At 41.4% G+C, this 22,773-nt stretch overlaps 1 protein-coding gene across 2 annotated transcripts in view; it reads left to right on the forward strand.

Moving 5' to 3' along the window:
• Positions 1-16,135, forward strand: part of Sema5a (semaphorin 5A) — a 424,233-nt gene extending 408,098 nt beyond the window's left edge. For both annotated transcript variants that reach the window (XM_055618999.1, XM_055619000.1), the window contains 5 exons: positions 4,655-4,825; positions 6,561-6,716; positions 7,997-8,044; positions 11,518-11,729; positions 15,061-16,135. In XM_055618999.1, coding sequence (XP_055474974.1) covers positions 4,655-4,825; positions 6,561-6,716; positions 7,997-8,044; positions 11,518-11,729; positions 15,061-15,180 — 707 coding nt within the window. In that variant the 3' untranslated portion in view covers positions 15,181-16,135. The remainder of the gene's footprint in view (positions 1-4,654; positions 4,826-6,560; positions 6,717-7,996; positions 8,045-11,517; positions 11,730-15,060) is intronic.
• The last annotated feature ends 6,638 nt before the right edge of the window (positions 16,136-22,773 follow it).

The raw sequence follows: 22,773 nt of genomic DNA on the forward strand, positions 1-22,773 counted from the left end.
TGGATGGATGGATGGATGGATGGATGGATGGATGGATGGATGGATGGGTGAATGGGTGGATAGATGAGTGAATGGGTGGATGGGTGGATGGATGAATATATGGATAGATAGGTGGGTGTGTGATAATGAATTGGTAAGCATGTATATAAAGTTGAAGTCTAGGTCCCAGCTTTGTACCATGCGTTTTTTCTTTTGTAAATAACTATTTAATTTTTTTGAGATTATAATGTAATTATACCATCCCCCCTTCTCTTTCCTCCCTTCAAGCCCATGGATCTCTTGCTCTCTTTTAAATCATGACTCCCTTTCTTTCATTTTATTGAAAATGTTCATAAATACTTAAATACAACCTGCTTGGTCTGTATAACATTATTTTTATATATGTGTTCAGGGCTGGCCATCTAGTATTGTGTAACCAATTGGTATACTCTTCCCTGGGGAAAACTATGCCTCCTGCTTTCAGCATTTGTTATTTTTCTGTAGTTCTTTGTATAAAGTTGAGGATTCATGAGCTTTTCCCGTTCCACATTAAAAAATGGTGTCATTCTTGGTCAGGTCATATTGAGGCAATCAGGTTGGTGAGATTTTATGGATGTAGCTTAATTGCTACCTTACTAGGAAACAGAGTGTCATACTTGACTCCCTGATCCTTTTGCTCTTACAGCCTTTGCCCTCCTCCCCTTCACAATGTTCCCTGAGCCTTGAGTGCAGTTGAAGATGTTATCCATTATGACTGAGCTCCATAATTCTGTACTTTTATCCATTGTGTTTTTCTGAAATACTCTCTGTCTGTTGCAAAGAAAAATTCCTTTGATGATAGAAATACACCTATCTTTTGTTATAAGCATAAACATTTAGAATATAGCTAGGAATTATGCCAGTTTAGGAAAGTGACAATTCTTATGTTCTCCTCCTCCATGCTCCATGACTTCACTATCCCTGGGTAGTTGGCTTTCCAATACCAGGCCTGATTTCCCTCTTGTTGAGCCAGGCTGAAGTTCAAGTAGAGAGCTTTTGGTTACTGCCAAAGTATGTGGCACTATTATACCTCTAGGGTTATGGAACCATGATGTTCATTACTATGCTGCATGGGCTTCATAAATGAGTAGGACTATTGTTTGCTTTTCTTCTTTGGAAACTTTCATGGTACCTTCTGATTATCATGAAAGCCAGTTCTCAGGGAGCAGGGTTTGGGGCAAGATCCAGCTAAGAATCTCTGGGCCCTGTGTCTGAAGTAGATGGGTGTCTTCAGAAATTGGGACTTAACTTACACCTCTGGAAGGCAACTAGGGGCAGCAACAGTAACCTATGTTTTGGGAATCTTTTGGAGAACTCTAGCCAGTAACTTAAAAGCGGACTTTTTATACCTATTATTGGGTTTCTGTTAGTCTATAGCTCTCAGGGGAACATTGTCAACCCAGATGACAAAATTTTATTTACACTATATATAAATAAATATATGTATACACATATACTATAAAAGTATGCATATATGCTTACATGTATTACATATATTTGTAAGTATGTAGTTGATACTTGATTCCTCATGAGTTTTCCAGACATTTTCCTGTTATTTTACCCTCCTTCTGTATTTATCTCCCTTTCCTCTCCCTAATTAAAGTCCCATTTTCCCATCCCTCTCAGATCACATGTACTCTGCCATTCCCTTCTATATCGCTCCCCATCATCAGCCTCTACAGTGGTCCCTTTCTGCTTTCCTGATTTCTGTAGCTAGTCCAGGTATATGCTCACATCTGACAATTTGGAGCTAGAGACCTCAGACAAGAGAGAACATTTACCTTTCTCTGTCTTAGTTACATCACTCAGTATGATCTTTTCTAGTTCTTTCCATTTACCTGTGGCAGAGGTTGTTCATGATGTTTTTGCTTCAGCAGCTGTGCTATTTCCCAGAGGCCTGGATGTTTGAATTTCTCCAGCCCCGGGATATTCCTTTTCAGACCATACAACTTTCCCAGCCAAACTGATGCTGAGATGCTGGGAAAGGTCACAGAGTTGTTCTTTCCCACAGCCCATGTGGAAAGATTCCTCCCCTGGGTGTTTGGAGGCAGCGTGGGCGTTATCACTAGATTTAAATCAGGTCTGTGAACTGAAGCCAAGGAGAATGTCATAGGAATGCCAAGTTCCCTCCACCCCCTTCTTCTTAGACTCCAAACTTAATTTCTTATGTGCATTATTAACCCATGTACATTCCTAGAGATGCTTGGATGTGGTCTTGGTCCCTCAGGGCAAATGTTTCTTGTCCATATCAGGGACACTTTGATAGCATCATCTGTGGGTAGCTTTAATTTTATTTTTGTTGACTTTCTGTTGAGCCAGGACTATGTGTACATGGCCTGAATATCTTAAAATAACTCTGTCCTCATTTTCTTTAAAAAGCCAAGATTCTGTTATGGAATTGTCGACGTCTTTCCACCAGGCACTAGGAAAATTCAAGGCTGAATGTGTGAAGATCAACTTTTTCTCCTATCTCCTACAAAGTTCCTAAAAATGTGATAACCTGAAACTCAGCTATGAGATGGTACAGCTCTGCATTCTGTAGGCAGATCTGTACATCCAAAGGAAGCCGTGCTTAGGGTAATTTTAACCTAATTTAGGGCATCATATTCCTTATAAACTGATTTGTTTGTTTGTTTTTGAGATAGAGTTTCTCTAAGTAGTCCTGACTCTCCTGGAACTCGCTCTGTTACCAGGCTAGTCTCAAACTCAGAGATCCAGATGCCTGTGCCTCCCCAGTCCTGAGATTAAAGGCATGTGCCATTGTGCCCAGATACACTGATATATTTAACCCATCTAGCTTTCTAGTGAACAGTTACAAGAAGCAGCATCACCTTTCTTAATGCTCTCAGAGACTGCGTACAGACCAATAAACAAGAGCACTTGCTATGCAAGCATGAAGATTTAGGTTTGAATTCCCAAAATCCACACAAATGGGCACATCTGCATGTGCCTGCAACATTGGCACTGAGAGCAGGGACTGTCAGATCACAGGAGCTCGCTGGTAGCCAAAATGATGATCTGAGTAAAAGATCCTATCTCACAGCAATAAGACAGAGAATATGATAGAGGAAGGCTCCCAGTTTCCTACCCTGACCTTTGCATACAAGCCAATGAGGGCATAGCTTTGCTGGGGCTGTAGCTGAACAATCGAATGCTTACCTCAAATTCTGCAGGCTCTGTTTCTATCTATAGCACCAACACAGCAAGTAAACAAACAATAAAGTCGAACACATAGTAAAATGGTTATTCTTCACCTTCTGAACTTGCTCCTGCATAATATATCTCAACACTGAAAGGCACGTGACTGTTTCTGTTCATGTTTTTTACTCCTGGCATTTGATGCAGCTGTAAAGACTCCAGACTGCAGACCTCAACTGACAAAGCTAGAGATAACAGATGGTTCTGTGTTGCTGTGTATATTCAAATAAGGTGAAAACAACTTCAGCATTGTGCTTAGACACCCATAAACCCCAGCTGGTTCCATTTGGTTTTCTTCTGGAAACAATAAGGTTCAGGGAGAAGGAACACTGAGACTCTGATGGAAGGGCGGCATAGTGAATCAAAATGGGGACTTTAGCAGGTATATTATTTCCAGAGAACAATGCAAAATCCTGTATTACATTGGAGACACTGTGCTTTCTATCTGTAGTATCCTTATGTCCTGGGACCTTCACAGCAGGAGACAGAGAGTACAGGGTCTTCTACTTAGTGCTCCCTTAGAGGAGAAACCATCCTACCATCCCTTACTGTAGACCTCTAGACCTCTACAGTCTATGTTTCAGTATGCTGTGGAACCAGTACCTCCTTGCTGGATGAGCTCGGATGAGCTCAGGAGTTCTAAATGCTTCACTTTGTTTCTCTGACCACCCACAGTGTAACTGGCACTCAGGGGTTAATTATGCCACTTTATCTCACTCTCTTCATCACTGCTAACTATTCTGTTTTTATCTTCTTGTAACAGTTGAGTATTTAACTGGAATTGCAAGAACAATGAATTTTTTTTACCCTTGTTCATTGAGCTATTTAATATATACCTTTCATTTCAACAACAACAACAAAAATAGTTCTTTGTAATTAATTGCAAACTACAAATTGCAAAATAAAGATCTAAGCTTTGGGGTGTTTGTCTGATCTTCCCAAGAAGTGGTCTTACTTAGGATACATTAAATGACGACTCAAGCCATGGGCAGAATCCAACATGGATGGCTGGAATTATGTGAATTTTAAGGAGGTTTGTTGCCTGCATTATTATTGATCATTGGCTTCAGGTCTTTTCAAGCCATCTACACAATAAAAACAGCAAAGTTGAGAACTAGTTAGGTTCTTCAGATTAATTATTATGACACATGAGTCATGGTTCCGGGACTAGAAGCTTCAAATCATTTACTTTGAAAGTCTGTGCCATGCTGTTGCTTAGAAATTATGTTTAGAAATATTTCCTAAAGAACAGACAAGGGAACCAGAAAGCATCAGAAAGATGCTTCAGATCTGTATCTGCCACCAAGTGGGAAACATCAAATGCCCCCACACCATGAGTGGTTTTTGCTGTCTTCTATATGGCATTTCCTATGTCTGGGTGTGTCATCTTTATCTAATGGGGACTTCAGAAGTTCTTTGTTTTTACGTCTTTTCCCAGTGGATGGTGTGTGGTCTTGCTGGTCATCTTGGTCTAAATGCTCTGCAACCTGCGGAGGTGGACACTACATGAGAACCCGCTCATGTACTAACCCAGCCCCAGCCTATGGAGGGGACATCTGCCTGGGACTGCACACTGAGGAGGCGCTCTGCAACACACAGACCTGCCCAGGTACAGGAAGAACTGATTACTACACAGCTGTAGGGCAAACTCGCCTTTCTTAGTTATGAAGTAAAGATTGCAAGTCACAGGAAGTAGTGCGGATACAAGAAAGGAGGGCAAGGCTACCTCACACTGTTGCCCTCAGTGTGATATAATAACACATTGTTCTACGGCAAAACAGTTTTCACATTGTACTCTGACTGACCTTGATAAGGGTCACTGATGACTCTCAAGTAGTACCTTGCTGGATGTGAGAGAAGATTATGGAAAACAAATGGAAAACAAAAACATTTGGAAAGTCACAAGCTGGTGCGCAGGACTAAAAGGGGAATCTCTTGTGGCTCCTGTTTCACATCCTATCCCAGCCCAGCTTATGTGATATGCTTGGAACAAATCCAGAAATGTTCCAGGGGAGGACACTTCACCCCCTAAACAAGGCCGTATTCAAAGTAGATGCAGTTAAAGAAAATACAAGGAATGAAGTCCAGTCAGCTATCATGATTACAGCAAACCAAGCAGGAAATGAGCCTCTCAAGGACCATGGCTCAGAAGCTCTGAGCCCTGTGGTTGATGTAGGATGTACCAGACAGCCCTTTACCCAGGAAGTAACCTGGCATTCTGACATGCAAGTCGACTTGGGATGAAAACAGGATACTCTTTTAGATTTAACTTTGACAGTAAAACACTTTCTTCACATGTACACAGACCTTTCTTAAAAGAAAAAAAGTATATTTAAAGGAATACGTATAAAAGAAGAGATAAAGGAAAGAAAAGTGGTTAAGAGCAAAGAGTACTATACATTCTTAACAAGAAATTACTGTTTCTGCTTCTACTCTAATTGCATACCTCGTTCTAAGGACAATAAATGACTCAAAATCTAATAATCATTCCAAAAATCAGTCATGTATGCCTTTGAGAGAAAAAATCATTCCATTGCATTGATTAATGAGCAACCTGAATTTCTAGGTGATTCCCTCCCCCCCAAAAAAAGAATGCATGGGAAAATGTCTTTCTTATATTGGTAAATATATTGGTGAATAAATAATGAGAGGTCATTTCTTAATTGAAATACAGGTCTTATTCCTATTTTTGAACATCTGCACACCTGGATGGATAGAAAAGTCAAGTCCTCAACATTAGAGGAGAAGTGTCCTTTCATTGCTCATCATTTGGCCTTGGCCCAGGACATGACTTTATTCATGTCAGAAGGCATGGAGTAAAATGATCCACGTTTCATGGCTTGCCTGGCTTTGGCATAGTGACTTTGCAGAATAAAGATGCTTTAAACTTTCATTCAGAAACCAGGGACTTCCTATTAGTATGCAGCGCTGGGTAACATAGGTCTTGTGAGAAATGTCCAGGAAATAATCTAAGCGCATCTTTGTAGGGGACTTGATCTCTAGGTGTCTGAATTGGTGATTTCTGGCTTCCAGAGCTCATGTTTGTCTCAAGAATTAGCTTGTTGACTATTTAAATAAAATTACTCAACAGCATGGAAATTATATGGTATTTAGAACACTTACACTGTATACATGATATCTGGTTAAAATTAATTAGTGTTTTTTCTCATTCTCATGTGTGTTTATATACTGGGTTGGTAAGAAACTATGGCCACGTCTTATTTATGCATAGAAATTCTCAAAACACAAGGTGAAAGCCTAAAGTCAAGTGTGACTTGACTGTGATTTTGTGCTGGTTGATATAATCTGGTAACCCTGTCTCTGCCCTCTTCTGGTCTCTGTAGAGAGCTGGTCAGAGTGGTCCAACTGGTCTGTGTGCGATGCATCTGGCACCCAGGTCCGTGCTCGTCAGTGTATCCTTCTATTTCCTGTGGGTAGCCAGTGTTCCGGAAATACCACAGAGAGCCGGCCATGTGTGTTTGACTCTAATTTCATCCCAGGTAAGGGTAGAGATGTTTATCAGTGTGAAAATAGGCATTCTAATATCCAGAGAGGAAATGACCCCTTGGGTCATGCTTTTATCTTCTCTCTAAGGCTGTCTTGCTGAATTAAAATTGATACTATCAACTATTGTGGTTTCAAGGTGATTAGAATATAGATTTATAGGTAACTAGACTGGGACTTAGCACAATGTCTTATATAATTTATTGATTTAATATAATCTGAGGATTTTACTAAAAAAGGTGAAAACTGCTTGTTTTAGTATCAGATTAAACACTTTACTATGACAATATGGTGTACAATTTTGCACAAAAAAGGGCCATTCTCTTCATGTAACTCTCAATAAAGCAGGGAACATATATGTCTGTCATTAGTGTTGCCTTGAAAAAGAGGTTGGTTGTCTCTCTTTCTGCAGCCTCCCTTTTTTAATGGAAAGTCAATATTTAGTTATCATAGGGGACAGTCACTTGTTGAATTGACTCTGTAGGTGTGGTGCTCTGCATGTGTGTAAAACCCTGAAGACCAACTCTGTGCATCTGTGATGTAGACTAAAGCCAAGCCCAAAGCATTGTGAGGAAATAATAGGATTATGTCATAAAGCACTGTTCCTTCCTTTCTTTTGACTTGCGGAAACAATAGTAATATTCTACAGAGTTGCTAGCGTTAGCCTACCCTTAGAAGGCACCTGAAGCACATATGCCTATGAGCGTTATTTTCTGTTTAACATACTTTCAGTTTTTGTTATCCAATGAAAAATCAGTGCAGAAAAGTTTGACATTTCCAAACATCCAGGAGGTTAAGACAATCAGAAGACCTCTATCTCATTCACACTCTGTGGATTTCACTTGTGGCACAAGAAAGAGAATAACTGACTCCTGAAGACAGTTTGTTGTTGTTGGGGGGTGTTTGTTTGAGCTCTGGTGACTCATTTTTTATTCCATAAAGAATGCAACAACAGAGAAACAGTACAAGACAATCTAATTCAGGATGCTTTTAGCCAATGGGACATGCCATAGCAGAAGCCAGTACTTGCTCTTGTTTCAAGCCTGAGAGATTGTCACATTTTCTTCTTTAATATTGAAGCCCATAGCCTCCTAGTCAGGGTGGCACAACCACGTCCACAAAGAAACAGTTAGCACTTGTGCTAATTAACTGAGCATTTGAATTTTAGACTAATATTGGATTCAAACTCATTGATGGTTGCGAGTGAAGCATGGTTGTGAATTTTCCTCCCACCTCCTTTGTGCATTGTGATTAGATTTTTTTTTCTTTTTTCCAGAAGTGTCTGTGGCAAGATCCAGCAGCGTAGAAGAGAAAAGGTGTGGAGGTGAGTTCTCCTGTTTAACAGAGCTCTTGTTGGGACCTTGACTTGTTATATCCTTTATCTTTCTGGGCTGTTGTCCTGTTGAATGAGGATGGCAGGGCAGGGAAGCCCCTGAGCATCCTTTCATATTGGTCGTGGTGTAGGAGACACTCCACTAAATTCTTCTAGAGATGTATCCCATTGGCATCTCACAAAGTTGCCCCAGTCTACAGTTGTCTGTGTGAGAGACTTGGAGACAGGCTTTGAAAAGTCAACCTTTTCCCATACCAGGAGGGACACTTAGATCATGTGCTAATCTTGTTCAGCCAGCATGGGTTCTGCAGCTGTTCAGAATCAGTCCCTCTAGTGATGCTGCCATCGGATATGGGATAAAGGAATCAATCAGCTTGTCACATTTTGCAGCCAGCTGAGTGGAGAATAACAGTTTGGGGGGGATTTTATATTGGTAATTGTACTAAAAGGATAGTAATCATAGGTTTTAGTCTGTAGTGTATAGGTAGGGACCATGGAACCCAGTGAGTAAGGCTACTGGCCCAGGTCCATGGGTCCGTGGGTCATAAGTAATAGGTTTAGGGATATTGTCCTGGCAGCAGGGTGCAGCAGAAGATTGAAAGCATTGTGGAAAAGGAGTCCCAATTGATCCCTGGGAGATATGATTTCAAAGATATCAAATCTTCCACAGCAGCCCCATTGGGACACTATGATTCAAACCAAAGGGTAATCTGACCTTAAGGGAGTGCAGGTTAAAAATGCAGCAGTGCAGAAGGTATGTTCTATCATCAGAAAGGTGGAGGGTCACATAGATGGCACTGCTGGCTTGCTGCCAGAGTCTCTCAACTTCTGTTCCCTCTGGAAGGACAGGTGAGTCGTGCAATTCCTTTAAGGCCTTCAACAAGTCTAGCTTCTAACCTAGTGATATTATTGGCTAAATCTCAGAAACTATAATTACTCTTCATTGTTAAGAAACTGACAATTTTAACCTTTAAGCTACTGGCATTGATGTTCCAGCATGAGCAGATAAGATGGATCTTAGACTATAGCTGATGAGTTTAACAAAACTGATTGCCTATCATGAGTGTTTGGGGATGTTTAATAGATGTTTTATCTCCATTGGTTAAAAATCAGTCAACTGTTGGGTGGTTGGTCTACATTCTAGCCTTATTGTCCAAAACCCAAGAGAAAAATGGGCTAGTAACAGGGATTAGTAGGGAAAGGTGTCTGCCACCAAGACTAATGATGTGCATTCCATCCCAAGGTCCTTTCTTGTGAAAGAAAAGTTCTGATTCCTACTCCATACACATGCCATGGTACCTGCACATACATATGAGCACATGGGCATGCACAACCATGCACACACAAACCATACATAAGTAAAGATTAAAAAGACAACACATCTCCTTAGTAAAGCGCCACAGTGTGCAGAATCCCAAGAGATACAGACGGCGCTATCATTCTTTCTGCCAGAAATGTGCTCCTATCGAGACTTCTTGCAGCTTAGCTATTCTTAGTTACAGGAGACACAAAGACTGAATAATCTCGTCATAAAGATGTCAGCTGGCCACAGCCTCCCCAGGCACCTGCAGGAATAATTCATCTGATTAATGATGCACATCTGCATACGGAGACCATTGTACGTCTTCCATATGTAACAATGAAATATGAGTTATCAGTGCAGCAAAAAGTTTTTTTTTTTTATCAGTATGTGGCACTGACTTAGAGGAGTCCTGACAGCTAGAATAGAGATGAGAGCTTGTGTGAGATCAGCCTTGCTTATCACTGCAGCCACAATCTTCAGGAAAAAACAACACAATTCTAGTGCTTGTTGGTGGAAAGGGTAACAATGCTTCATGCAGTGGTCACATGCTGAGAGCCCTGTCCCATCACAGTCTCCACAACAAAGCAAGAAATGCCCAAGGCTTGTGACTTCCCTCTATTGTATTGCTATTGAACGATTCTTGTAGAAATTTTTCAATACATTATCCAGCCGTTGGTGCTGTGGACTTCTATGGCAGGAAATGTGCTGCCTGCTTAGGATCTCAGTACATCTAGAAATGTGTGCTCAACAGATCATCGCTGACAGTAAACCAACAAGGGAGGCCAATCTCACAGGTATCCAAGTTCTTAGAACATAGTGTCCAGGTACAAGGGAAAACTCGGGATCAGAGGGCATGTGAGAGATCTTTAACCTCTACCATGTAGCACAGCCCTAAAGACATGCCTGGCTCAGCTCCCCCTGCCCTCCAGGGCTCCCTGACCTGGGACTTGGGCTGGGGCTGGGGATTCTGATAGAGCGTTAAGGCCCCAGTGTCCAGTATCCATTGGTGACTAGTAGCAAGTGATCTTCTGACAGGTGTCAGACCTGGGAGGGTGCTGGGGTGGAACTTCTGCTGAGTGGTAGGTGTCAGAAACAGGCACAGACAATAGGGAAGGTGGTTCTGCAGACTCCCAGGAAGGATGCCAGGTCCTGGGGTTGCAGGCACATCTACATGTCTTCCTTAGTGCTCCCAAGTGCTTCCTTTACAGTCAGGGATGTCTCTCTGTGTCCATTCTGATGCTCAGTAGTTCCCCCAAGGTCCTACTGGGTTCTGGGGTTGACAGACTGTGGGAAACCACTAAGTGATTTTGCATGCCCTGGTGACACACATGAGAGGCAGCAGCGGTCCTAACAATGCTTGCTGAGCTGTGAGGACATGAGGTTAACAACCTGGGTGAAGTTAGTCCTCTTAGTGCCTGGGCATGGTGGGAGAAAGGGGGCCACATTCTGCTTGATGGGACTCTCACTTAGTTCTGCTCTGAGTGCTGCGGGAAGGTTGGGAACTTCAACAGCAGTGTTTTCCCAACAATGAGGGAGGTTTCCAGACGGTTGTTTCTTAGGCATTTAGGAACTGTTGATGTGTTGCTAGGATGCCAATCAAACCACTCCTGTTCTCGAGATAGACATCATTGAAGCTCACTTTTTAATATTTATTCCCCATAATTCAAGAGAAAAACTCAAAGAAAATAGGTGCCTAGTAAACACACAAAGGGTCACAAGACCCTTTCTATTCATGTAAATAGAAAACCTTTTAAATAAAATGAAACAGAGAGGAGGAAATAGCCTAACGGGAGTGCAGCAATCCAGAGCCCCAAGTGAATTATCATTCATAGGCTTCAGCCTTGCTAGAGAGATGTATGGTCAGTCTGTTAAAGTCCACAGACATACTTTCCACAGAAAGCACACAAGCCAGTGGTCACTGTGCTCTTGAAGGCTCTCTGAGGGCTTCAGAGAAAAGCAAATGTATTTCACTTGTAACACCAACAGTGTTCACAGGGCTTGAAGAAACGGCTGTAATCTATGAGAACACTAGTCTGAACTAGGCTACAAACTATTGTGACATCTGTTCCTCTTGATATGCAGCACCTCCTTTTGTCCTGGGCACTTTATGAGTCAAATAGCATGCTTTTCTCAGCTGTATAACACTGGCCCTATTCCACAGAATTCAACATGTTCCACATGATGGCCGTGGGGCTCAGCAGTTCCATCCTCGGCTGCCTCCTTACCCTGCTTGTCTACACCTACTGCCAGCGCTACCAGCAGCAGTCCCATGACGCAACTGTCATCCATCCCGTCTCTCCTGCTGCTCTCAACAGCAGCATCACTAACCACATCAACAAACTGGACAAATATGACTCTGTGGAAGCCATCAAGGTAAGGAATCTGCAGGAACAGCTGCAGCCAGGTGGGCCATCAATGTGGGTGACTGGAGCTGCAAACAAGGCAGGATGGTGGCACTGATGATGGACACAGCCCAGGCACCCCAGACCTTTGGGTTTTGGATGGGTGCTCTCTGGTGAGTATAGACAGCCTGTAGGTAATGGAGTACCCCCTGTGGTAGTTGTAGGAAGTCTAAAAGTACTGCCTGGATATTCTTGGGGGGCAGAGAGAGGGTCTTTGGAGGTTTATTTTCTTATTTGTCTATTCCTGTTGGAATAGTTTTTTTTTTAATTTTCTTATCAGTTACATTTTGTTAACTCTGTAACCCAGCTGTATCCCACTCTCTCATTCCCTCCTCAATCCCACCCTCCCTCCCTCATCTCCTCCCTGCCCCTTTCCAAGTCCACTGATAGGGACGGACCTCCTCCCCTTTCATCTGACCCTGTTTTATAAGGTATCTTCAGGACTGGCTGCAAAGTCCTCCTCTGTGGCCTAACAGTACTGCTCCTCCCTTGGGAGGTGGGGAGGTCAAAGAGTCTGCCATTGAGTTAGAAATAGTCCTTGTTCCCCTTACTATGGGAAACCAATTGGTTACTGAGCTATCACGGGCCACATCCGAGCAGAGGTTTTAGGTTATATCTACTCATGGTCTTTGGTTGAGTGTCAGTCTCAGAAAAGACCCCTGTGTCCAGATATATTTGGTCCTTGTGGAGCTCCTATACTTTCCACATCATACTAACTCCCCTTCTTTCATATGGTGGGATCTAGAAAAGATCATTCTGAGTGAAGTATCTCAGAAGGAGAAAGACAAACACAGTATATACTCGCTTATATATAGACTTACAAGATATGATAAACATAATGAAATCTATACACCTAAAGAAGATAATCAAGAAAGTAGACACAGGGCATGATGATCAATCCTCATTTAGAAAGACAAATGGGATGTGCATTGAACGTATGACAGGAGTCTACAGTAGAAGATATCTGAAAGACTCCACCTAGCAGAGTTTCAAAGTAGATACTAAGACTCATAACCAAACCTTTGGCAGAGTAGAGGGAATCGTATAGAATAGTTTTAAAAAGAAAACAATGACATATAAAATGCCAGCAAATAGTTAGCCCTGGATAGTGTCTAGCTATGCTGGATTTGTGCTTCTTGCCTTTGGAGAGCAGTCTTTCAAAAAAGTGCTTTCAACCAAGGACCAAATGACTGAATGAACAGTAATAATACAACCACATACGGCCTTCAGATGTCCATGTCCGTTTCAGGAAAAGACCCGACGTCCATTCAACCTGGGTATACTTTTATGTAAAATGCGTGTGGTGGGGCATACCTCGGTGTTGCTGTGAGGTATGCACCATTACCTTACCCGAGGGCCAGCATGGCAGCTTCTGTTTTACTTTGTTTGCACACGAGGTCAGAATAGAGCTAGAAGCACAAGGAGGCTTTCGTCTGCTGTACCCATCTTCTGTTATTTTCTATGCTCATGAAGGGAATTCTCCTAAACCAAAACTGACTAAACTTCTGTATTATTGTTGAGTGAATTGTTTCCCTTAACATTCTTAGCAAACATTGGCATAGCCTCTGCCTGCTGTGATGGCTGACTTTGAAATGACATCCCTTTTATGAGAGTATGTATTGCATACCACACCAAGGGTTAGGAAACATTGTGGAATAGGAGGCAAAATTAATGTAAGAGCAGGAGGATGAGGGGAGTTCTGTAAAGTGCTGTCTTCTGAATATGAGATGGCTGTCACAATCATGATGTCATAGGTGCTATGACTACCTGCACAAGCTCAAGGCAGACAGAACCCCAGCACAAAGGGGGCATAGATGCTCTCCAGGTCCTGCCTTACACAGAGGAGTTCCTGGTAGGGCATGGTTGCTGGGAGAGGAAGAATCACTCTTTACTGAGGATATGGTCTATAAGATGGGTTTCCCATCTTCCGGTAGATGGTCCTACCCCATGAACACATGGGCAGCTTTAACTGAACATTATTTTTAAAAAAATGAAGTTGGGAAAGAAAAATATTGGGTGTTAGAGTGGGGGAAAGGGAGAGCAAGTATCATATTTCATGTGTGATTTTTTTAAGTTGTATAAATTTTAAAACAAACTCTTTTTGAAAAGATGATTGATGGATTAAGGAAAAAGTCGTAAATGGAGGACTCATTCATAGTCTATCAGAAATGAGCTATCGTGTTGAGGGAAATCCTGAGCTACCAGTTTTTGAAACAAAACAGCAAAACCCACGAAACTTGATGCCAACATGTCAGCATGCCTGTGGCCTTGCTACTTTAGGTAGAAGTGGGAAACTGAACTGGATGGCCACCTCGGGTGTATTGCCCCATTCTCAGGTGATATTAGAAATGTTACTGCCATGAGTGAAAAGGTGTGCTCCCCTGGTGTGTAGATGCCTGCCTACTCTGCAATGGCTCCTACAATAACTTTGTTTGACTGTCTGAAGTTAGCTGCTGCCTACCCAGTTTCATCCTTCTCTTTGTCTTCTCAGCATTTACTCTCTACCTGGTATAATTTACCTCTTTGAAGCTGCATGTGACTTTAATCACAGATGGCCACAACAGACACCTTATAGTGAGTGTAGAATGAAAAGAGATTAAGGTATCTGAGTCAGATGCACTTGCTCAAAAAAGTTCTATAGAGTCTTTGATAGATGCTGATGGCTTCTGTGGCCAGAAGACTGATTTCTTTAAGGGTGTGGCCCCTGGTCCATGCTCCAGCAGATGGTCTCCTACCCAGGAGTATATAGGTAGCATAAATCAAAGTCATTAGATTATTTGTTCAAAAAATTTAAAATAGGGTATTAAGATAAGAGTTCGAGGTGTAGGAATCGATTTGAGAGAATAGGATGGAATGAAAGTTGAATATGATTAAAATACATTCATAAAATTTTCAAAGAATTAGTAAAATTAAATGTAGCTCTCTGTGAAAGTCTAGATGCACATCATTGTATCCCTGGAAATGGATCATAAGTTGGGCAGTGCACATAAATTTGCATGAGTCTTAGACTTAGAGGTTTTCTAGAAATTCAGACTTTGGATTTCTGATCCTTCCTCCCTCGGTTCCTTTCTGATTAAAGTGCTGAAATAGGCCAGATGCTGCTTAAGACAGCCAACCTCATCCAGTTATTAGCCAAGTCTTCCTTGAGGCAAATGAGCTGAGGAGGCAGTAAATGAGAAGATACTTTCTAAACCAATAGAGCTTTCGGAGGGAGTTCAAAGTCAACACAGCATCTCCCACTTTTATTCCTTTGGAACACTATTTACTGAGCATTCTAAATCTTTTTCAAACATATTTTACAGGCATTTAACAAGAACAACTTGATCCTAGAGGAGAGAAACAAATACTTCAACCCTCATCTCACTGGGAAGACCTATTCCAACGCCTACTTTACAGATCTCAACAATTATGATGAATACTAGCAGCTATTATGCTTTTGGCTCCTTGTAAACTCTCTGCTCATCAAAGCTGTGCTCCATGACTGCCCATATTTCTGAGGCTTCAGAGACTATGTGTAGAATCATTTCAAGTGCATCTCAAGCCAGGACTTTCCCATCGCTATCAAAAAAAAGAAAAAAATGCACACCTAAGTGTGCTGTTGTGAAAATCTGGTCTGTGGCACACATTTGATTGTGGCAAAGTGAGCCATGGTATGGAGTTTTGCATTGTATTCATCCCAAACTCTATCTGGCCTATTGTTTTCAGGAGTTTTATTTCATAAATGTGCCAACCATGTTAAAAAGTGTCTTCAGAAATGTAGCATATTCATGCTTTTGAGTATAGAGTATCATGATGTTTTAATTTGCAAACAAAAACAAAATAAGACAAACAAACAAAAAATAAACCAGACACTTTATTTGAGAGGCCCCTCTCCCATCCCACAGGGTCCACAGTTATTCACAGAGCGAAGATATGACTCCAGCCACCTTTTCCAGTCTGGGTGGCTCTGTGGGAAACAGCTTGTTTGCACTTGGAGCGATTCCTGCCCAGGGAAGCCCAAGGATTCCACCTGCCTTGGACCTGCCTAGTCCTGGTACTCTGAGACCTTCTGCTATAGTCTGGGCAATGGCTGTCATCACTGTTCGGTGAACACATGAAACAGAGAACAGACAGTGAGACACACAGCAGCGATTTTGCAGCTTGCAGTGAAACTGGCCTTACTCTGACTTTCGGATTCCATGGCATCCCAGGGAGCTCCGTGCCATGCCGTGGGCTTGAAGACCATTTGCCTGGGTAGTAGCAATGTGCCGAAGAGCCACTCTTAGCATTTGGGTAGACTACACACCCCTTCCTCCCTCCCTGCAGAAAAAAAATCTTCAACATCTATGATGCCAATTATGGAAAATATTGAAAGTACCACACTGTCATTGAAAGCTACTTTTTAAGATTTTTGTGTTATGCAATGTTGAATGAACTGATGTAACTGAAAGCTCCTTTTTTATTTTTATTTGTGTGTGAGTGTGTGTGTGTTTGAACTGATGTTTAATGGCAAGTTTTTTTTTTTTTTTTGTATTCAGCATCTTTGATGTAGCTAACGTGGATGACATGCAGCATCGGGCCCCTATCTAGAGCATTAAAGGTGTGTAAAGCTATCTCTCTGGAGCTCAGCGCAGGCACACTGGGGGATAGCTGCAATACCATGGTCCTGTTTGTCCCCTGTTGCCCCCGGCCAGAGGAGGGAGAGTCCCTGGTATCTTCACCTCGGTGCTGCCTTCCTGGGTTTACTCGGTCCCACTTCTGCTCCAAGGCAGCAGCAGTCGAGGTGAACCCTGAGAGGTAATGGGGTAGGTCAAGGCTGTAGTGACCCCTCTGCTCTCTGCTGTGGCGGTTAAGTGTTCTGAGTTCACTCTTGACTTCCTTGCAGCAGTAAAGGAGACTCATTAACACCTGATACAGAGTATGTAGGAACTGATTTAATGCTTTTTAAAGGCAAAGACAAAACAGTTTGTCTCTATCACCGGCCGCTATGATAAAGACCTGAGTAGGTATTCATATGTGTTCTTTGGGGTAAATAACTTTCATGCCTATGCAAATGGATAGCATGGGGAGTTGAAGATCACAGGGTTTTAATACTGAATGTATGTTTTTCCTTACCAGATATAAAGAAGCAATCTCAGAAAAATGTTCCCCCAAAACCTCTGATTAATCACAAACTATTCTCCTATAAACATACTTTTCAGACATATTCTGTGTTAAAATTGAAATTAAAACAGCAGATGGGCTCTGGGAGATGTGTCAGATCGTGAGGAAATGGCATATGGGAATATCCCAGTGAGACATCAGGTGGCATTTCACACACTTCTACAGTGTAGCCTCCATTGCACACACACTTCTAAAACCCACACTCAACAGAAAGAGTGTTTCAGATGATTTATTCATTGTTCCCTGCGTGGATTTTTATTGGGTGCCTCAACTCATCTCATTACTTTCTTTTAAGAAACGAATCAATCCTCCTTGAGCAGCACTTGTTTTAAAAATAATCTTGCTTTCTTGACTATTTCCCTAACTTAAAAGGACATTTTCTTTCCCCTGGGAAGAAGGGTGAAATATTTCAGAACTTGATAGGAAATTCTTTCTAAGTGACGTCCAGTCTTACCTTTATCAGACTGTAACCCCACACTAGAGTTTTCATAGTCAAAATAAGACAGTTTTCTGACATTAGTTTTGCTTTTTAAAAGCCTCATTTTAGGTTCTCTGCTTCTCTACTCAAATTTACACACACACACACACCCCTCTGTGGTATGAAAAGGATCTACCATCCACTTTGGAACATCCTTTTCAGAGTGGATCTGCTCTACCTGTGGACTATCAGTTTGGGTTAGATTGCAATGCATGGGTCATGTTTTAAATTCCAGACTGTTGTTTTCATATCCTTCCTTCCCTACCTATACTTCTTCCCTCCTTCCTTCTAGCCCTTCTCCCTGTCCTTTATTCTTTCTTTCCCTCTCTTCTTTCTTTTCTTTCCCCCTTTGATTCAAAGAACACACAGAGGAATTACTATTGTTAAGCTACATCTGGATGAACCTGTTGTCAAATGACATTGATCAGCTTATTTTCTAGAGTTGAGGTTCAAGCTTGGCTGGTTTTCATTAAGAAACTGGCTTCATTCACACACTAACATGCATTAGAAGTTGATCCCGATGTTGTTTGTGGCCCTCTCGCTGATCAGACCCTCATCAATCCTGCTATGTGCTGACATTCTGCAGAAAGAATAGAATCTTTGCACAGGTCACGGCCTGAGATGCTTTCAAATGCCCTAGGGATTTTTTTGTTTTTTTTGAGCTCTGAGCTCTGTCACCACTGACTAACGCTAACTTTGTGAGTCCAAAGGAACTCTGGGACATTGAGTGAAGCCCTGCTTCACCACACACACACACACACACACACACACACACACACAGCCTGTTATCATAGTTCTAAATGTTCTCTTCAAAACTTGCCAATGTATCTTTATGCTAGGCATCTTTATGCCTCTGCCCCTTAAAACTTAGTAATGGTACCTAAACATCCTGGTCCTATTGGATACATCAAATGAATATTAAAGTAGATTTTACCTAGAATTAACATGGATCTTGAAGAAAGAGAAGAGGGTTTCTTGTATACATGGTAGAGTGACAGAGACACGAAAGAGATTGAAAAGAAGCTATAAACGGTGAATGATTGTGAAGACATCTTCCATAGAGATGCCTCTGTCACTAGGAAGGACCAATCCACGTTATTTGATACGGATCCTGTTCACTCTAGGTAACACTGAAGAGAAAGAAACAAATGTGGGATGTGATATGGGAAGGTGAGGGTCATGCTACTCTCTACTCAGTGTTCTGCATGGTCCCTGGCAAAGGTCTGGCAAACAACCAAGTTCTGAGGTTCTGACATCTGGATTTTTCCATAATCAAATGTCCTAAGTTCATGAGTCTTAAGCAAGGGAATCATTATCTCTTTACTTGTCTACAGAGACATGAAAATCACCAGTGCTGACTGACGCTTGTATCAGCAAATCTTCCATCTGAATCTTTGATAGACTCAGGTCTTGCCTTCGATACGGTCAGCAATTTCTCATCAAGGAGATTATACCTAAGGGCTATGTTATTGTGTGCTTGAATAGCTCAAGAGATGTTATCTTAAAGATGATTCAGGTTTGCTCTGTGTCATTTTGTCTAAATACAGCCTACTAGTATTTGAAGTTGCATGCATCCACATGCTTCTTTTCTGAATTTTCTTGCTTTTAGAATAAACCACAAATATTTCCCCAACAGATCAAGCTAAATTCCTCATCAATTTTCCTCCAATTTTTCAACTTTCTTAACTTTGATGTACCCTAGACTCTTTAGGAGGTCATTGAGGCTTTAAATCACACGTTGCAGTCCACTAAGTTCAGCATTACTGTCTCAAAAAAACAGTTTGGGAGCTCCAACTAGAAAGACCAGATGCGATGTACCAGTGGGCGATACAGTGAACCATGTCAGTGTTAGATTGATCTCAGGTTATATCTGAGTCTCCTTGCTCAAAAACTCAGTTTCCACAGAGGTTTCACAACAGTAACCTTAGATCAACTCTTTTGCAAACTGTCTGCAGTTTTTTTTAGAGTCTAAAGATGGTATTGAACATGCCCAGTTTATCCATTCATTCCTACACCTTTGCTACTTCCGGGAGCACCTATCTACAGGCTTCTATTGATACATGATTGCCAATATTTCAAAACCTGTTGTTACCCAAGGATATTTAATATTATCTATTATCAGCTACTAAACAACATTGTGAGTACTCAGCTTCTTTGAGAAATGCATATAAAATGGGGAAAGCTAAGCTAATGTTCTTGTTGACCTAAGAGATGCATCACTGTGTGGGAGATTAATGTCCAGACCAAGAGATCGTTTATGTCTCCAGCTTATCTTTTCAGTTGTTATCATTAATTAAAATGACCTAAGGAGATTTCCCAGCTCTATAAATATTAAACCAAAACCTTCAGGTAGTCTCTCTGGATAATTTCATGAAAGGAAGGAAATGTGTTGCTTTCCAGTTTGCTACTGTTCCCTTTGGGAAACTGAAACCCTGTGGATAGTATACAATGTTGAACTATTGACAGAAGTTGCAAAAGTCACTCTTCTTGTGGGTTTCCATTAAAGTTGCGTTCACATCATAAAGTTAGATTATCAGTAATTTGATACATGTTGCTGAAGCATCAGAGATGGAAACCTGTCTCTTAAAATATTTCAGACTGCAAAGAATGTGCAGCCTCTTTGTATACCAAATTCAGAGACTGATACAAATGGTATAGTTCATAATGAAAGCCTAGCCCCAAACATCATCTCTTTGAAAGATGATGTTCTGCCATTTAAGCTTATTATCCATGAACAGAGCCTATATTAACTCTGTCCGCAAGCAGACATGTTTTACTGGGGAGACACAGGTAACTAAACTAGTCTTGGGGTCAGAAGAGAAATGCAGTAATGGAAATTACTAAAATGCAAATCAGGCAGGATAATCTCCACCCCTTCAGGACCTGAGACCAGTATGTCAGCCATAATCATCATCTTCCCCTGCTTTGTTTCTTGGTAATGTAATACCCAATGGTTTCAATGTTAGATAAATACAAGCATTACAAAAAGCCTAGGATATGATAAACAGAAACTGTTCTTCCATCCATCAAGACAATAACGGAGGCTTACTATCTGCAGAAGACATTGGCTTTCCTGTACAAAGTTGCTGGTGCCTTTTATATGCTATGTGCCATTGTTTCTCCTGTTTATTGATTGTTCCAATTAGAAGCCAAGTGTCAGTTGAAAACACTTTGAGGAAAATACAATTGTGCGTCTCTTTGAACTCAGGAACAGAAAACTCATGTTCGAGTGTGGTTTTGCTCTCAGAGTAGGGTCAAAGGTGTGCTGTATCCAGAGGAGGTGACCCTACTCCAGCCTGCAAGAAACTGAGATTGCTTTAGTTTTTACATGTTTATGGAAATGTGCTAGACAGATCCTGTCCTGCAGTAGGAGAGAACACTTGATCTCTGTAGAAGTCAAGGTGTGTTTCTGTTGTTCATCAGATACAAGAGAAACATGCAGGCTACTAACAGTGACACAGAGTGTGGAATGAGAATCACCTAGAAAATTATGTGTGTTGTTTTGTCCTATTTTAAAACCAATATTAGAACTGCTCAACAAGTTCATAAAATTGTTACTTTTTACTTGGGTTTAAAACATTAGCAGTGTCTTCTACACTGAAATTGACCCGCTGATCTCTTACACTGCTACTGTAGCCTAAAATCAGCTTGAAGATCTGGCTTAAAAGCATTCACAGTGGAAGCCTCCAACCGCTGAATCACCATGATGCTCACCTCATCTGTTAATAAGACACACCAGCTTGTCCCAGTGTAAGATTCTGCAAAGCCTGTGACCAAATCATGCTACCTGACTTGGTTTAGCTTCACACCTGCTCTGCCTCCTTGTCTGTTTTGTGTTAGAAATAACACTGCTTAGGATTGCTCATTCGTTGAAATAGGCCAACTTCAGCCTTCGGTAAAGTTAGACTGTTACTGATCTTAAAATTAAAACTTCAAAGGCAATATATATTAGTTATTACAAAGCTGTTTCAAGAGGGAAATAGCTCTGCATTTCCCCATCAGTTACCTGTGAAAACAGTTCCTTGCTTCTGTGTGGAAATGCTCCTGGCTGGTGGGGATTTTTCTCCCTGAAACACTGCACACCCCACACAATTCAGTCCTTATGGTTGGCCATCAGTATTTTCCCTGAACTCTCACTAGACACATGCATTGGTAGTTTTCCTGCAGTCATCATCTTTCTGTTTTTATATTAACCCACTGGTTTTATGTTCTCCCTGAGAGCTGGCTACGCCCTTGCCTCAGATTGTGCTTAATGATACCTGGCAGATAATCTTGTTTTCTGCAATCAGTTTAAGACCCTGATTGTGTCAACCCAGGCAGGGAACTCACTCTGTCTTTCGGGAACTCACTCTGTCTTTCATGGAACCAATTATGCAAGTTCAAAAAAGGGGTGGGCAGGGGCACTGCCCAACCAATCAACCAAAACCAGCTCACACCTGTCTAAGCAAACACATTACTAAAGTGAAACATGCACTTATTACAACAGTGGAAATGTCAGCTTGTATCACTGCCCTTGGGGCATTCCCAGTATATGTGTCTCTGCCTTCTTCGTCTCTTTTAACAATGAAGTCACAAAATGGTCCTGCATTTTGCCAAGAGCACTACTCCCTTCCTAAAACTCCCTCCCCATCTCACTCATCATCTCTCTGCCAACATTTTGTGGAAACTAAAAGAATCCTATGTTTATGTACAGATAAATTGTATTATATTTTTTGTACTTAATGTTTTGTGTAAATAGCTTGCCTTGTTCAGTTGTCTGTGAGTATTAAAATAAATCCTACCATTTAGGAAACAATCAGAGGCATTTTTCGTTTCATAGTCTTCCAAAAAGTGGTAATCTTTTTGAGGATCAAGTTATATCAGAAGCAAAGTGTGATGGCCTGCTGAGCAAACTCCCACAACACACTTGTTTGGCTTTCTCAGGCCTCTTGAATGACAGGCAGAGGAGCCACATAGACTCACACAGATGAGGTAGCCAGCTCCTGGGGTACTCAGTGCTCCTGTGGTAAATGGGAGCTGTGGGAGAAGTAAGGAAAGCCAATCCAGTTCTCTGTTTAAGGGGTGAGTGTCAGGTCCTGACTGTGACGGATAGAACCAGCGGTAGCATTGCCCTCTCTGCAGCACTCCAGATGCTACTCATTTTTGCCTAACAAGGTTTTTCCTGAATGAACTGATAACATACAGTCAGCATAAGCATAGCTAGATGTTTGATCCAGGAAAACCAACACTTTGGAGGAAGAGCCATATTTCAATCTCCATTCAGTTATTTCAGTCTATTTACATTTATTCCATATATTTAAAAGAAACTCATGTACTTACGTATCTTATGAGTGCACATATGTATCTATAAATAGACATGGCTCCGATTATTTTATCTATACATACATGTGTATAT

Source organism: Psammomys obesus, unplaced genomic scaffold, assembly GCF_907164565.1.
Source record: "Psammomys obesus unplaced genomic scaffold, mPsaObe1.curated_primary_1811, whole genome shotgun sequence".
Classification (NCBI taxonomy): Eukaryota; Metazoa; Chordata; class Mammalia; order Rodentia; family Muridae; genus Psammomys; species Psammomys obesus.